Raw genomic sequence first — 16,047 nt, forward strand, 5'->3', positions numbered from 1 at the left:
AACATATATCACCAGATCACTGAAAGTGTTTTTTCAGAGTAGTATTTGAAATTTTAAAACAGCAGAAATAAAGACCCTCTAAAAGCTAATCAAAGTTGGCAAGAAGGGTAGAAGGGGACAGAATATGCATTATAATAACAATAGCACCCAGCTTCTTTAAAGCAATATTAAAATCTCTAACAATGTGATCCAAATCTGATATATTATTTAGTTTAATATATAATCGAAGTGATAATACAGCAGCGAGTAAGTGTTTGCCTTGAATGCTGCCAACCCAGGTTCAATCCCTGGCATCCCATATGGGGTGAAAAAAAAAAAGAATAACCAGTCCCAAATGGAATAGAACAGTGTTTTTAACTACTTGCAGTTGATATGAGAAGCCTTTGTCGTTTAGTTTTGGTTTGGTTTGCTTTAGGGCTACATCCAGCAGTGCTCAGGGCTTAATCCTGGCCCTGTGCTCAGGAAGCCATACGAAGCCCAGGATCCACCCTGGGTAAACTCTGGGTTTCTGGAATTCCAGACAAATGACTTATCCCCTGAAACATCTCTACAGCCCCTAGATTTTACTTTTTTACTTTTTTGGGCCACATTCAGTGACTCTCAGGGGTTACTCCTGGCTATGCGCTCAGAAATCACTCCTGGCTTGGGGGACCAAATGGGACTGGGAGGATTAAACCCAGGTCCATCCTGGATCAACCACGTGCAAGGCAAACAACCTACTTACCTATCGATCTGGCCCCTCCCTGGATATTTTTAGCTGATTATTTCACTCTCAAAAATACACTTTTGATATAGTGTATCTACCAGTATACTGTGCGTGGCTCTTTAGAAAGCCACAAGCTACTATATCATCTAAGAATTCTTGCTCACCACAAATTAAATTTTCACCCTATTAATATCATTACCTATTAAGAACACAGGAAGGAAGGAAGGAAGGAAGGAAGGAAGGAAGGAAGGAAGGAAGGAAGGAAGGAAGGAAGGAAGGGAGGGAGGGAGGGAGGGAGGGAGGGAGGGAGGGAGGGAGGGAGGGAGGGAGGGAGGGAGGAAAGGAGGGAGGGAGGAAAGGAGGGAGGGAGGGAAGGAGGGAGGGAGGGAAAGAGGGAGGGAGGGAAGGAGGGAGGGAGGGAAGGAGGAAAGGAAGGGAAGGAGGGAGGGAGGGAAGGAGGAAAGGAAGGGAGGGAGGAAGGAAAGGAAGGGAGGGAGGGAGGAAGGAAAGGAAGGGAGGGAGGAAGGAAAGGAAGGGAGGGAGGAAGGAAAGGAAGGGAGGGAGGAAGGAAAGGAGGGAGGGAGGGAGGGAGGGAGGGAGGGAGGGAGGAAGGAAAGGAAGGGAGGGAGGAAGGAAAGGAGGGAGGGAGGGAGGGAGGGAGGGAGGGAGGGAAGGAGGGAGGAAGGAAAGGAAGGGAGGGAAGGAGGGAGGGAAGGAGGAAGGAAGGAAAGGGAGGGAGGGAGGGAAGGCAGGAATCAGAAGGAAGGAGGAAAGGAAGGGAGGGAGGAAGGAAAGGAAGGGAGGGAGGGAGGAAGGAAAGGAAGGGAGGGAGGAAGGAAAGGAAGGGAGGGAGGAAGGAAAGGAAGGGAGGGAGGAAGGAAAGGAGGGAGGGAGGGAGGGAGGGAGGGAGGGAGGAAGGAAAGGAAGGGAGGGAAGGAGGGAGGGAAGGAGGAAGGAAGGAAAGGGAGGGAGGGAGGGAAGGCAGGAATCAGAAAGTAGATACTGATACATAAATTACCTAATAAATTAATCTGCCAAGCAAAAAATCTTACTGAGAAGATTGAGAATAACAAGAAATATAAAAGAACTCAGATCAACTTGTTTTCAAAAAGGTAGTCAAGTCTTTTTGTTTGTTTGTTTGTTTTTGTTTTTGTTTTTGTTTTTGGGGCCACACCCAGCGGTGCTCAGGGGTAACTCCTGGCTATCTGCTCAGAAATAGCTCCTGGCAGGCATGGGGGACCATATGGGATGCCAGGATTCGAACCAACCAACTTAGGTCCTGGGTCGCTGTGCTATCTCTCCAGCCCCTAGAAAGGTAGTTAAGTCTTGGGGGGAAAAATTCTACTATAAAAATGGCCATAAGTGCAATATTTGGCTTTTTAGTGAACAATATTTAGTAATAACAATATTCAATCCACATATTTTAAAAAATAAATACTAACCAGAAGTTTTAAATCCTACATTGTGAGATGACATAAAGGGGGGTAATTAAACTAAATGTTTATCAATTAAAATTAGATTGATAAATAAAAGTCATATAAAGATATTATTTAAAAATACAAAGTACTGGGGCCAGAGAGATAACACAGCAGTGGAGCATTTGTCTTGCATGCAGCCAACCTGGGAGGGACCCGGTTTGATTATCAGCATCCCATATGGGCCCCCAGACTGCCATGGGAGATTTCTGAGTACAGAGCCAGGAGTGACCCCTGAGTACCGCTGGGTGTGGCCCAAAAACCAATCAATCAATAAATAAATAAAGTATAAAAAAAAAAAAGGGCGCCAGAGAGATGGCAAAGAAGTAAGGCGTTTGCCTTGCATGCAGAAAGTTGGTTTGAATCCCGGCATCCCAGCCTGCAAGGAGCAATTTCTGAGCATAGAGCCAGGAGTAACCCCTGAGCGCTGCCGGGTGTGATCCAAAAATAAATAAATAAGTTTAAAAAAAAAGAAATGCAAAGTACCAGGAGAAATAAGTGCATCAAGGAAGAGGACACAGGAAGGATTTACTATTGGCAATTTCTTTCTATGTATTTTAAACATAGCTATCTATGTGTATATAACATTTTGTTGTTTTTTTTTTAAATAAATATGGGGCCTAGTTGATAGCACAGCGAGTAGGCCTTTGCCTTGCATGCAACCAACCCAGGTTCTATTCCCGGCATCTCATATGATCCCCAGAGCCTGCCAGGAGTGACTAAGCAAAGAGCCCAACCATATGGCTCAAAAACAAAAACAAACAAAAAAATTGTTTGTTTTTTTTTAATGTTTTGGGGCCATACCCCAAGGTACTTGGGTCTTATTTCTGGCTCTGTGCTCAGGATCACTTCTAGTGGGGCTTGGGGGACGAACATAAGTGGTGCCAGATATCAAAGCAGGTCAGCCACATGCAAGGCAAGTACTTTTATCTGCTCTCCTATGTATCTAGTCCTTGTTAAAAAAAATTTAAATCAAGAGGTATTATGGACTTTAGAGGTTAGGAAGATACTTGGGTATAAGTGTGTGTATATATATATATATATATATATATATATATATATATACACACACACAAGTCATATAAAGATATTATTTAAAAATACAAAGTACTGGGGCCAGAGAGATAACACAGCAGTGGAGCATGAAGATACTTGGGTATAAGTGTGTATATATATATATATACACACACACATATATACTTATACATATATACTGGTGATATATGTCAGTGGTAGCACACTTAACTGTTTATGTGAGGCCGGAGTTTAATTCCATATAGTATATGGTATGTGTAAATAAATATATTAAATATATTTTTATCTTTAAATATGACTCTCCTTATGCCCCTTTAGCACATTTGCTTGTGCTATATCTCTATTACAATATACTACATTTGCAGTGGCAAATGAGAATACATTGGCTACATATTTGCATATTTGTCAACCCACCAAATTATTCATCTCCATGAATCAATACTTAAGGACAAAGAAGGAAATCAGTGAAACACGGTACAGAAATTTAAGACCATATAAAACATAATGACAGTCTAGAAAAGGCCTGAAAGGTGTTTGCTAAACCAAATTATTGTTTTCAGAGAATAAATAAAAGTTTAAATGAGTGCTTTTTTACTTTATCCAACTGGCTATTGTAGCATAAAAACCTGGGGCACAATGACATTTCCCTTCATACTTTAATAAGACTTGTCCACTAATAAAGCCAAGTAATAGTTCAAATTATACCTCATGTTGAAAAAAAAATTGCAATACCAGAGGCAATTCAAAATATATACTCTGAAATGTAGCTTCCTTTGTAAAACTAGTCAGAGCATTCTAACTTAAAATTTTCAAGTTCGGGTTGGAGAGATAGCACGGAGGAAGGGCGTTTGCCTTGCATGCAGAAAGACGGTAGTTCGAATTCCGGCATCCCATATAGTCCCCCAAGCCTGCCAGAAGATATTTCTTAGCGCAGTGCCAGGAGTGACTCAAGCGTCACCGGGTGTGACCCAGAAATTTAAAAAAAAAGTTTCCTCTTACACTGAACAACATAAAAAAATACAAACATTACTTTATTTACTTCATTACGAAAGTATATGCTGTCTTAGCTACCACCAATTCTTTCAAGAATTATGAATATGCTCTAGGAAATATATATCTGGGACTAATATGCTTAAAGTTATCTCATTATTAAAAATATAAAATGAAGGGGCTGGAGAGATGGCATGGAGGTAAGGTGTTTGCCTTGCATGCAGAAGGACCGTGGTTCAGATTCCGGCATCCCATATGGTCCCCCGAGATTGCCAGGAGCGATTTCTGAGTGTAGAGCCAGGAGTAACCCCTGAACGCTGCTGTGTGTGACCCAAAAACCAAAAAAAATTAAAAATTAAATAAATATATATATATATATTAAAAAAATGAAGTAAGTTAACTCACAGTTCAATTGGCTATCTACTTAACTCCTTAAAAGGAATATTTTATCCACACTATATTCCCAAACTCTAAAAAAATCAACATAAATATAAATGACTTGAACAATTTCCAAATAACAAAAGTACTTTTTCTAAGAATGTTTAATTTCAAAAATAAAAATAATTAATCTTATTACATACCACTGATGTTGAGGTCATAATCTCCTGCTGTAATCACATTAGCTACTGATCCTTCTGCAGGCTGACAGCCAGAAACAACATCATTCAAGAGCTTCCGAATGGCTCCAGGCTGAGGTGGCTGAGTGATAATGTTGCTTACAGTTATCTTCAAATTTTTAATTATGTGAAGCTGATTATTAGGATCTCTCATGTGAACTTTAAAAAAGAAAAAAAAAAGAACATTGAAATAAATTTAACATAACAACCCAACTATAGAAAATTTAAACTGGGTTAACATATTTACCCAAAAGATGCTCAATCAGAAACCAAAATTTCCAAGAGAACCAGTCTTCCAACATACAAATGATTTATAACATTCCCATGTAAACCAAAAGAGCAAGTCAGTCTAACCTTCTCCTACAACACTGTCAACAACTTACACAGATCCTTATATTGCTCCTATTTTTGAAATTGCAAGGGACCAAATCATCAATACCAAATCTCTAAATCTTCTCTCATTAATAAAGCTGGTCATGGATAGAGAGGAAAATAAAACAGTAAAGGAAAGAATCTGGAATAAAGTATTACATGCCAACTTCCTCTGCTTCCCCTAGAGATTGTCCACATTCTCAGCACTTGTCAACAACTAAAAATCTAAAATGAGCGGCACTATTTGTAAGATGTTGATAGCGGGGGTATCAGAGTACATGGGAACTGTGGTTATTAGGAAAAAATATCTGTACGCCCTGCTCAAATAAAACTGAAACTGCTCTAAAAATAAAATTTTTTCTTAAAAAAAAAAAAAAAAAGCATCGGAGCACAGTGAGTAGGGCATTTGTCTTACAGGATTTGCCTGCCAGGACTGGATCCTCGACATACCCAGGTTGGATCCTTGGCATCCTATATGGTCCCCTACTGCCTACCAGTAGTGGTTTCTGAGTGCAGAGGCAGGAGTAACCCCGTAGGGCTTGCAGGTGAAGCTCAAAAAACAAAAACAAAAACAAAAAAACTATTGTTGGAAGTCAGAGAGATAGTAAAGTAGGTAGGGCATTTGCCTTGCTCATGGCCAACCCAAGTTTGATGTATTGCACCCCAACCCTACCATTTATGGGGATTTATAACCTATAATTAAGCACGTGTAGGCAAGGAACAGGCTTTCTCAAGAACTCTTCTACAGGGCCAGAGCAATAGCACAGCAGTAGGGCATTTGCCTTGCACATAGAGGACCCATGACAGATCCAGGTTCGATCCCCGGCATCCCATCGGGTTCCCCGAGTCTGCCAGGAGCAATTTCTGAGCACAGAGCAGGAATAGCCTGATTGCCACCGTGTGTGGCCCAATAAAAAACAAACAAAAAACCCTTCTACAAGTACATAGTAGATAATGGGAACATAATTTTCCATAGATTGAGATGAGATAGTATTAGAAGTAGTCCATCCATTTTATGAATAACTAAAATTTTGTTAATTACCTTTTAAATCCAAGATTACATTAACTGGGTTATGATGATTTTAAATTTTTCTAAGCTTCAGTTGCCTCATCTATAACATAATGAATATCTCCACTGGTTATTTTAGGAATTTAAGTATTATTGAACAAAATAGTAAGTTTACCCTTAATGAGTACAATAGCATCACATCTAGCATAAATGTGACCATATAATTAAGTGCTCGAGAAATGATGAAGATAGTATTACATACTTTAAATATGTGATTATATACTTTAAGTATGTAATATATGAGTAGGATATATATTTTGGAAAACTAGCAGCCATAAAATACACACAATTTTTCTAGGGTGGGGACGTGTTTGCTCCCAAATATGCTGATGGGGTAGGTCTTAAAGGGGGTGGTGAGGAGCCACTCAATATTAAGTCAACTGAACTGGACACTTCAATTACAGGACCCAGCCCAACAATGTGACACTGGTAGGAACAAGCAGTATGAGGGACAAAACATTTGGAGCAGCTGTGAATGCAACCTATATTAGCCTGACATCACTTAATCACCCAAAAAGTATACTTCTTCCCTAGTGGAAAATGTTTCACACCAAACTTCTATGTTCAGAACAACTTACAAATAAAATCACAACCAGAAAAGTGCTCCTAAACTTTTTTTTTTTTTTTTTGGTTTTTCGGGCCACACCCATTTGATGCTCAGGGATTACTCCTGGCTAAGTGCTCAGAAATTGCCCCTGGCTTGGGGGAACCATATGGGACACCGGGGGATCGAACTGCAGTCCTTCCTTGGCTACCGCTTGCAAGGCAGGTACCTTACCTCTAGCACCACCTCACCAGCCCCAGGTGTTTGCCTTTCATGCAGAAGGTCATGGTTCGAATCCTGGCATGCCATATGGTCCCCTGAGCCTGCCAGGAGAGATTTCTGAGTGCGAAGCCAGGAGTAACCCCTGAGCGATGCCGGGTGTGACCCCCCCAAAAACAAAAAAAAATTAAGAAATTATTTGATAATTAAATGTTCACTTATAGGGGCCAGAGAGCTAGCACAGCGGTAAGGCATTTGCCTTAAACACAGAAGGGCAGTGGTTCAAATCCCGGCATCCCATATGGCCCCCTGAGCCTGCCAGGAGTGATTTCTGAGCATAGAGCCAGGAATAACCCCTGAGTGCTGCCGGGTATGACCCAAAAACCAAAAAAATAAATAAATAAATAAATAAAAAGTTCACTTATAAATATATATATTGAAAAGAAGTAGCCATTATAACAGTTGGCTACAATGAAGAAAGGAAATTAAACTAAGGAGTATTAGAAAGAAAATGTCAGGCTCGGAATGCAGTTCAATGGAAAGTGTATGCCTTGTATGTGTAAGACTTGAGTTAGATCCCCAACATCACCAAAGGACTGAAAATCAAGGTGGTTCAGAATTCAAAACATCTAACTCCTTTTAGAAAAGAGAGGGAAGGGAAGGGAGAGGGAAGAGAGAGGGAAGGAAAAGGGGAAGGGGAAGGGGGAGGGGAAGGAGGGGAAGGGGAGGGGAAGGAGGGGAAGGGGGAGGGGAAGGGAAGGGAGGGGAGGGGAGGGAAGGGAGGGGAGGGGAAGGGAGGGGAGGGGAGGGGAGGGAGGGGAGGGGAGGGGAAGGGAGGGGGGAGGGGGGGAGGGGAAGGGAGGGGAGGGGAAGGGAGGGGAGGGGAGGGAAGAGAGGGAAGGGAGGGGAGGGGAAGGGAGGGGAGGGGAGGGGAAGGGAGGGGAAGGGAGGGGAGGGGATGGGAGGGGAGGGGAGGGAAGGGAGGAGCAAATAAAAAAGGGGATTAATTGTATTGGCCTGTGTCATAGGTAGCTAGATGTTTCTTGTACTCTCTGTATTCTTTGTAATTTCTTTTTTGTTGTTGTTGTTTTTGTTTGTTTGTTTTTGAGTCAGACCTGGCTGCATTGGGGGTTACTCCTTGGTAGGCTCGAAAGATCATATGGGATGCCGGGTATCGAACCTGGGTCCATCCCAGTTGGCCGCATACAAGACAAACGCCCTACTGCTGTGCTATCTCTCCAGTCCTCTTTGTAATTTCTTATATTTCCTAATTTAAATTAACACAAACAAGTTTCTTTCTCTAATTAAACTTGAGCACTTCTCTATCTTACTATAACACACAAAAAGCAAAATACTCTATAGTGTTCTTGCTACCTGGAGGAAATGTAGAGTTATCTTCATTAAAGATGATCTGTAATTGTCAAATAATATGAAGAGCCAAGTGTGTATTAAATCTTAAAACTTTTAATTAGCTAGAGGAACCCCATTGCAGTCCAGCCTGCCTGCTGCTTCCACTGCCCAGTCAGCCAAAAGAGGACCAGATGAGTCTTAAATTCACCTTCTTCTGCTGAAATACTGAAAAGTTCAAGTCTTCTATTCCTTTAACTTCACAATAAAGACATCAATACCCAGTGGAAGTTCATAATCCTGGGGTAGCCCTCACCGCCTGTTAGGGACTAAAGCACTAAGAGCACTCACATGGGAATGAACTATGAAATTTCACCCCAGAGAATAAGTACAATGGGGGAGCTATGTAAAAGCCCATCAAACCCAAAGATTGATGATTATGCTCAGAAGGCTCTACCAGACACTAACCAGCTTTACTTTATCCAGCAAGATTATCATCCAGATTTAAAGAAATGATACAAAATTTCATGGCTAAGCATTAGCTTAGGAACTGAGAGCCTTAAAATCCTTTTGGCAAAAAAAAAAAAAAAAAAAAAAAAAAAGCCTTTTGGCAAGAATTAATATCTTTAAAAGGCATGGATAAACTCACAATCAAGCATAACTTCTACAAAATGATAGTAATAAATTCCTTTACCTCTATATTAATGAACTGAATTCACCAATAAGGAGACAAAAAACGGCATGGGGCTGGAGAGACAATAGAGCGTTTGCCTTAGTTAGACGCAAAAGGACAGTAGTTCAAATCCTGGCATCCCATATGGTCCCCCAAGCCTGCCAGAAGTGATTTCTGAGCATGGAGCCAAGAGTAACCCCTGAGTGCTGCTGTATATGACCCAAAAAATTCCCCAAAACTCCCCAAAAAAAGAGAGACAAAGATGGCAGGATAGATTAGAAAACTGAATCCAACATTTTGTTTCCTACCATGTGCACATCTGGGGCACATCTGAAGAATAAGAATAAAAAAGGTCTCTAAGTCAAAGGATGAAAAAATAAAGTCATATTCAGTAGATGCAAAGAAAACATTTGACAAGATCCAATACACTTTCACAATAAAAACTCAATGAGGCTGAAGGAAGTTTCATGAAAATAGTGAAAGCCACTTACCAAAAGCCACAGCAAATATACTCAATGGAAGAAAAAGAAAGCCTTTCTTCTAAAATCAGGCACAAGACAAGATTGCTCACTCTCACACTACTATTCAGTATTATATTGAAAGTCCTCCCCAATGCAACCAGACAAGAGTAATCAGGGCATCTAAATAAAAAAAGAGTAAGTCAAAGTCTCACTATTTGCAGATTATACGATACTACATCTAGAAAACCCTATAGACACTACCAAAAAAATAAAAATAAAACCTCCTAGAAACAATAAATTTGTACAGTAAAATGGCAGGCAACAAAAATCAATATGCAAAAACCAATGGCTTTTTATATGTAAATACTGTACAAGAGAAATGTAAAAAAAAAATAATTCCATCCACTCAGAAAATCAAGTACCTAGAAATCAGCCTAATAAAAGAGGTAAAAGAAGACTCAAAGCAAACTATAAATCACTACTAAAGAGAACACAATTAAAATCTCATTATAGCAACATTTCAGATCAGATCTAATAAGTAAGAGTTATTATTGAGGGGCCAGAGAGATAGCACATCAGTAGGGCATTTGCCTTGCATGTGCCCGACCTGGAAGGGACCAGTTTCGATTCCTGGCATCCCCATATGGTCCCCCAGCCTGCCAGGGGCTATTTCTGAGTGCAGAGCCAGGAGTAACCTATGAGCACTGCTGGGTATGGCCCCAAAACCAATCAATCAATAAATAAAGTTTCTTTAAAAAAAAAAAAAAGTTATTGGGCCAGAGAGATAACATGGAGGTAGGGCATTTGCCTTGCATGCAGAAGGACGGTGGTTCAGGAGCATAGAGCCAGGAGCAACCCTTGAGCGCTACCAGGTGTGACCCAAAAAAAAAAAAAAATGTTATTGAAGGAGAAGATATAATCCAGTGGCTTGTATGCTCAGACCTGGGTTGGATCCCCAGCACCCTATGGTCCAAGCCTTGCCAGGTGTGATTCCTGAGTGCACAGGCAGGAGTAAAACGCAAGCACTACTGGGTGTGCATCCATAATCCATAATAGTAACACAAACAAAAATATATACATTTTTGAAACTAATTTCACTATGGGGGGGTTTACTACTGGTGGGCTCAGAAGACCATATAGGATGCAGGGATTGAATATTGATCCCCCAAGCAAGGCAAATGTCCTACCCACTGTACGATTGCTACAGCTCCCTAATTTCACTTTTAACTTTTTAGTGTGAGTACTAAATATCTCTAAACTATATATGTGATTCACTTATTTCTTTTGAAATAGCTCTCCAATGTGAATCAAAAATTCTAAACTGAAATTGACTTGAGTAAAAACACATCTTGAGGGCTGGAATAGTAGCAAACGGTAGGGTGTTTGCCTTGCATTAGACTAGGCAATTAGGCTTGCCAGGACAGAAGCAGGTTCAATCCCAGGAATCCCATATGGTCCCCCAAGCTAGGAGCAATTTCTGAGCACAGAGCCACTAGTAATCCCTAAGCGCTGCCCAGAGTAACCAAAAAATCAAACAAACAAAAACACAAAACAAAAAAACACATCTTGAATCACACTTTTCAAATCTGCCCTACATATATGACAAAAAAACAAGTTAACATCTATCAGTTCTCAAACTTAAAATGGCAGCAATATAGACATTACAGCTCAAAGTGCTGAGTAGATTCTTTGCATACAAGAACATGAGGTTCACTTGCCAGCACCACATTCAACTAAATGTGGTTTTAAGTAAATAAAATGACAATTAGTTTTTACTTTATAGTATTCAATGAGGACTACAACTAAAAAGCTACATAAAGCAGATAATAAACAGAAAAAACACAGTAAAGTGAATCTCACTTTAAAAAAAAATAAGAGATGGAGGGCCAGAGGGCAGAGCTGTAGAGCAACTGCCTTGCATGCTGACGACCCAGGATCCAGGTTTGATCCTCAGCATCCCATATGGTCCCCCGAGCCTGCCAGGACCAACTTCTGAGCGCAGAGCCAGGAGTAACCCCTGAACATGGCAGGGTGTGGCCCAAAAACATGGATAGATGGATGGATGGAGATAGATAGATAGATAGATAGATAGATAGATAGATAGATAGATAGATAGATAGATAGATAGAGGGATAAGGAAAAGGAAAGATATTGAGTGGAGGAGAACACAAATATAAAATAATGGGGGCCAGGAGCCATGTAGTCCAGTGTATTGGTGGTGTTAAAAAACGACAGCATGGAGGTAAAGCGTTTGCCTTGCAAGCAGAAGGACGAAGGACGGTGGTTCGAATCCCGGCATCTCATATGGTCCCCCAAGCCTGCCAGGAGCGATTTCTGAGCATACAGCCAGGAGTAACCCCTTAGCGCTACCGGGTGTGACCCAAAAAACAAATCAAAAAAAAAAAAAAAAAAAAGACAGAACAGGTGCCGGAGAGATAGCATAGAGGTAAGGCATTTGCCTTGCATGCAGAAGGAAGGTGCTTAGAATCCCGGCATCCCATATGGTCCCCCGAGCCTGCCAGGAGTGATTTCTGAGCATAGAGCCAGGAGTAACCCCTGAGTGCCACCGGTTGTGACCCCAAAAACCAAAAAAAAAAAGAAAAAAAAAAAAGACAGAACTAAATATCCAAGCCAAAATCAAAAACAATAAAATTATAAGATTCAAACTTTAACAATCAAAACTTAAAATGGGCTTGTTAGGCCAAGAGGCTGGGGGTTGGGGTTGTGGTATGGGATATACTCTGGGAACACTAATGAAGGGAGAGCCACACTGATGATGGGATTGGCCCTGATAAATTGTATGTCTGAAACATAGCTATAAAGAACGCTTTGTAAAGCGTAACAGTTTCAATAAAATATTTTAAAATAATAAAATAGGGGCCGGATCGGTGGCGCTAGAGGTAAGGTGTCTGCCTTGCAAGCGCTAGCCAAGGAAGGACCGAGGTTCTATCCCCCGGCGTCCCATATGGTCCCCCCAAGCCAGGGGCGATTTCTGAGCGCTTAGCCAGGAGTAACCCCTGAGCATCAAACGGGTGTGGCCGAAAAAAACTAAAATAATAAAATAATTAAAGATAAAGGGAGGAGGAAAGATAGAATGTATAGGAATTAGGGTCTAAGTATTGTATGCATGTGCACTGACCCGAGTATGATTCTCAGGTACGACAAGCCCCCCACAAGGACCAAGACCTGTAGTGTTGGAAGTCCCCCAAACTGGTAATCCCACAGCATTTCTGGGGTGTCCCAGGAACCAGAGTCCAAGCAGCACCTCCCATTAAACTTTGGTCAGCAGAGTGACCCCAGGCCCCAAGGCATTTGGAAGTCCTTACACCACCGAGAATTTAAGCTGGCCCAGAGGAAGAGCAAGGGAGCAAGCCTACTGCCAGCCTTATAATAACAGGATCACAAGTTCAAATCCTCACTGTCTCACACACACACACACACTGAGGGCTACCCAGACTACCCAGTGGTTTTTGCCAGCGGCTCTGCCTGTGATCCCTAATATCCAAGTGTTCTAACTGCAGTGCAGCCAGGTGTGTCAGCACCACAAAAAGGAATGATAGCACTGCAATTGAAAACTGCAAACCTCAATAAGCACCGAAACTGGGTGTGGGGAGTGCAACCAGGAGGGCATTCCCAGTTAAGCACCACAGCCAGCCATGTGTGCAACCCATCACCGTGCCAAAGCCTATAGAACGCATATACATTAGAACGGGGAGCAGAAGGTAGCTGGCCTGGGAGGCAAGGCCTCACAGAGAAAAAAATCAAACCAAGAGTTCCCCATCTTTGTTTTGTTTTTAATCTTTTGCCTCTTCCTCTCCTTTCAACACAAAATGAATAAAGCTGAGCTACTCTCACAGAGAAAACACACCTGCGGCACCCATGTAAAGAATGACGTGGTACGTTTTCGTTGTGAAGTCATCACAACCAAAGAAACGTCCCAAGCAGGGGTCCGTCCACTCGGACAGGTTCAGAAGGCAGAAAAAGTCAGGGTAAAGTTCTTCCCTGAAGACTCAACGTTGGGTCTGGAAACAATGTCAAGGCCTTGTGCACCCCTATAAAAACATCTAAATCATCTCTAGTAACCGGATCAACCACAATGCGTTGACTTCCTCTCTGTTCTTAAGGCCAAAAAAAAAAAAAAAGAAAGAAAGGCTGTTTTTTTACTGTTCTTTACTTTGGAACGCCCTTTTTTTAAATTCTTGTGAGTTTAGCAAAATCCTTTAAGTCCTAAGAGACGAACTTGAAAAAAATCCAAGAGGAAAGAAAAAGTAAGGAAATAAAAAGTAATGTAAATAGATATAAAAGAATGTATGTTGTGCCCTGGAATCACGCAATACTAATTCCTATAGGATCTAAATATAAATGCAATGGTAATTTGGGATGTAAATAAAGCCGTACGAAGTAAGGGAAAGCAAATCACTGAGGCGCTGAGAAGGAAAGGAGCTCCCTGAAGTGAGTGAGGATGCAGAAGCCAAGAAAAAGGCAGCAGGTGCGTGTGGCGTGGAGCGGAGCTGCGTGGGTGGAAGTGGGGGCGCAGCTGGAGCCATTCGGGGGTGCCCAGGCCCGCTCCCCCGGTGCCAGCGCCTCTGCCCTCCCGGCGCCGGGCCGGCCTTCCCCGCCCGCCCGCCCGCCGCGTCGCCCCTCGCGCCCCGACGCACCCTCGGACGTGAGGCGGGAGAAGGGCTTGAGCAGCTCGGCGAAGCTCAGGCGGTTGCGCCGGCTCAGGCGCTCGGCGTCCTCGCTGCACAGCGCCGCCACGCAGGGCGCGAACGAGTCGGGCAGCAGCTCCTGCACCGGCTGCACGCTCTGGGCCATCGCCGCCGCCCCGCCGCGCAGGCCCCGCCGCGCCCCACGCACGCAGACGGCCCGCCGCCGCCGCCCTCAGCGCGCCCCGCGGCGCCTCCGCATCCCGCCCGCACGGCTGCACCCCGGCCCTCGCCGCCGAACGCTCGCGTCGGCCCCGGCGCGGTCACCGCCGCTCCCGAGCCGCCATGTTGGGCCCGAACCCTGACCCGCCGGCCGGGCTCCTTTACCCGGCAGCCCCCGCGCTCGCCGCCGCTCACGTGACTGCGACGGGGCCCCGAGCGCGGAGACGCCGGAAGTGCGCGGCCGAGCGACGGAAGCCGAGCGACGGAAGCCGGCCGGTGGGTGGGCGGGCCGGCGCCGGAAGTGGGGAGGCGGGTGCTCTCTTTCGGGCTGCGGCGCTGAGTAATGAGGTGGGCGTGGCCAGCCTGGAACTCGGCGGCTGTTGCGATTGACGCGGACGAGGGAAGCTCCAGCGCGACTGGTGGTGGTGGTTGTTATTAGCGTTAGGAAACATCCCAGGTCATCTTCCCACCGTGATACCGTTTTTATAGTTTATATTTATATATAATATATTTATATACAATACATATTTATTAATATTTACATAAATGTTTATAAATATACAATATATAAATATATTTTATATATAATATATGTCTATATAATATATGTGTATAAATATTTATTCATGTAAATATTTATATATAATTATATATTATAATATATAGATATATTTATATAAGTATTTTATAAATATATTTCATATATTTATAAAATATATAATATGCATTTATGATATATTATATAAAATATTGTATACACATATCGGAATATTTATATACATGTTTTATAAATATTTTATATATTTATAATAAAATTTATATATATTATATTCTGCTAGGGTGTCCACTTCGAGAGTGATGGAGGAGACACAGGGCCAGAACTGGCTTCCATAGTGTTGGACAGCACTAGAAGTGCAGATTTGCTCCTAGCGGTTCCTCCTGGAGACCAGAGATTGCTGGAATCAAACCCAGATCTGAGGCCTAGAAGGCAAGGGGCTTAGGGCTTGTATTAAGCGACCCTCCCTTTTGGGTTGTTTTTTGCTTTGGTTTGGTGCCACCCAGAGGGGTTGAACCAGGGTCAGCCACATGCCAGGCAAACATCCTACCTGCTGTGCAATCCCTCCTTTTCTATTTTTATAGCTTGTCCTTACAGTAAGTTGCTCGGTGGTTTGGATTTCTTCCTCCCAAAAGATAAAGACAAGGGGAAAATGACATTCTCTATCTTTGCTCTAGGATGCCTTGATTAAAGAAGTGCCCCGGAACTATTGGGACTATTATAAACACCCTGAAGCTTTAACAGTGTTAAGCATTTGTAACAGGTTAAGAAGTGTGTAGTTTTGTAAACGGGTGGAAGAATGTGCAACAGGGAAATGAATAATGTATGACATCAAATCAATGTCGGAAAGAGAAGACCCAAAAGCCAAGGATCTGGTTATTTACCTTCTTATATTTATTGTGTCTGCACACTTTTGAAAGTTCATGTGTCTGCAGGAGTGTACACAATCTCTCTTGAATGCTTCTGGCCTAAGTTCCTTACACTTTATAAATTAAGAACCTCATGCTCAAATTATAAGGAACTTTAGTTTTGTAATGGGGGTGGTACTACGTTATCTTATATCTAGTCCTGAAATTCAAATAATTGTTTAGAGGGTGGTTTTCTTCTTTTACTGT

General features: G+C 42.5%; 1 protein-coding gene across 2 annotated transcripts in view; it reads right to left on the reverse strand.

Annotated features, from left to right (window-relative positions):
- The window catches only part of TRAPPC8 (trafficking protein particle complex subunit 8), an 86,529-nt gene extending 72,202 nt beyond the window's left edge, over positions 1-14,327 (reverse strand). For both annotated transcript variants that reach the window (XM_049770202.1, XM_049770201.1), the window contains exons 1-2: positions 14,167-14,327; positions 4,788-4,982 (exon numbers count right to left, since the gene is read on the reverse strand). In XM_049770202.1, the coding sequence (XP_049626159.1) occupies positions 4,788-4,982; positions 14,167-14,323 (352 nt within the window). In that variant the 5' untranslated portion in view covers positions 14,324-14,327. The remainder of the gene's footprint in view (positions 1-4,787; positions 4,983-14,166) is intronic.
- Between the last annotated feature and the right edge of the window lie 1,720 nt (positions 14,328-16,047).

This window comes from Suncus etruscus, chromosome 3 (genome assembly GCF_024139225.1).
Source record: "Suncus etruscus isolate mSunEtr1 chromosome 3, mSunEtr1.pri.cur, whole genome shotgun sequence".
NCBI lineage: Eukaryota > Metazoa > Chordata > Mammalia > Eulipotyphla > Soricidae > Suncus > Suncus etruscus.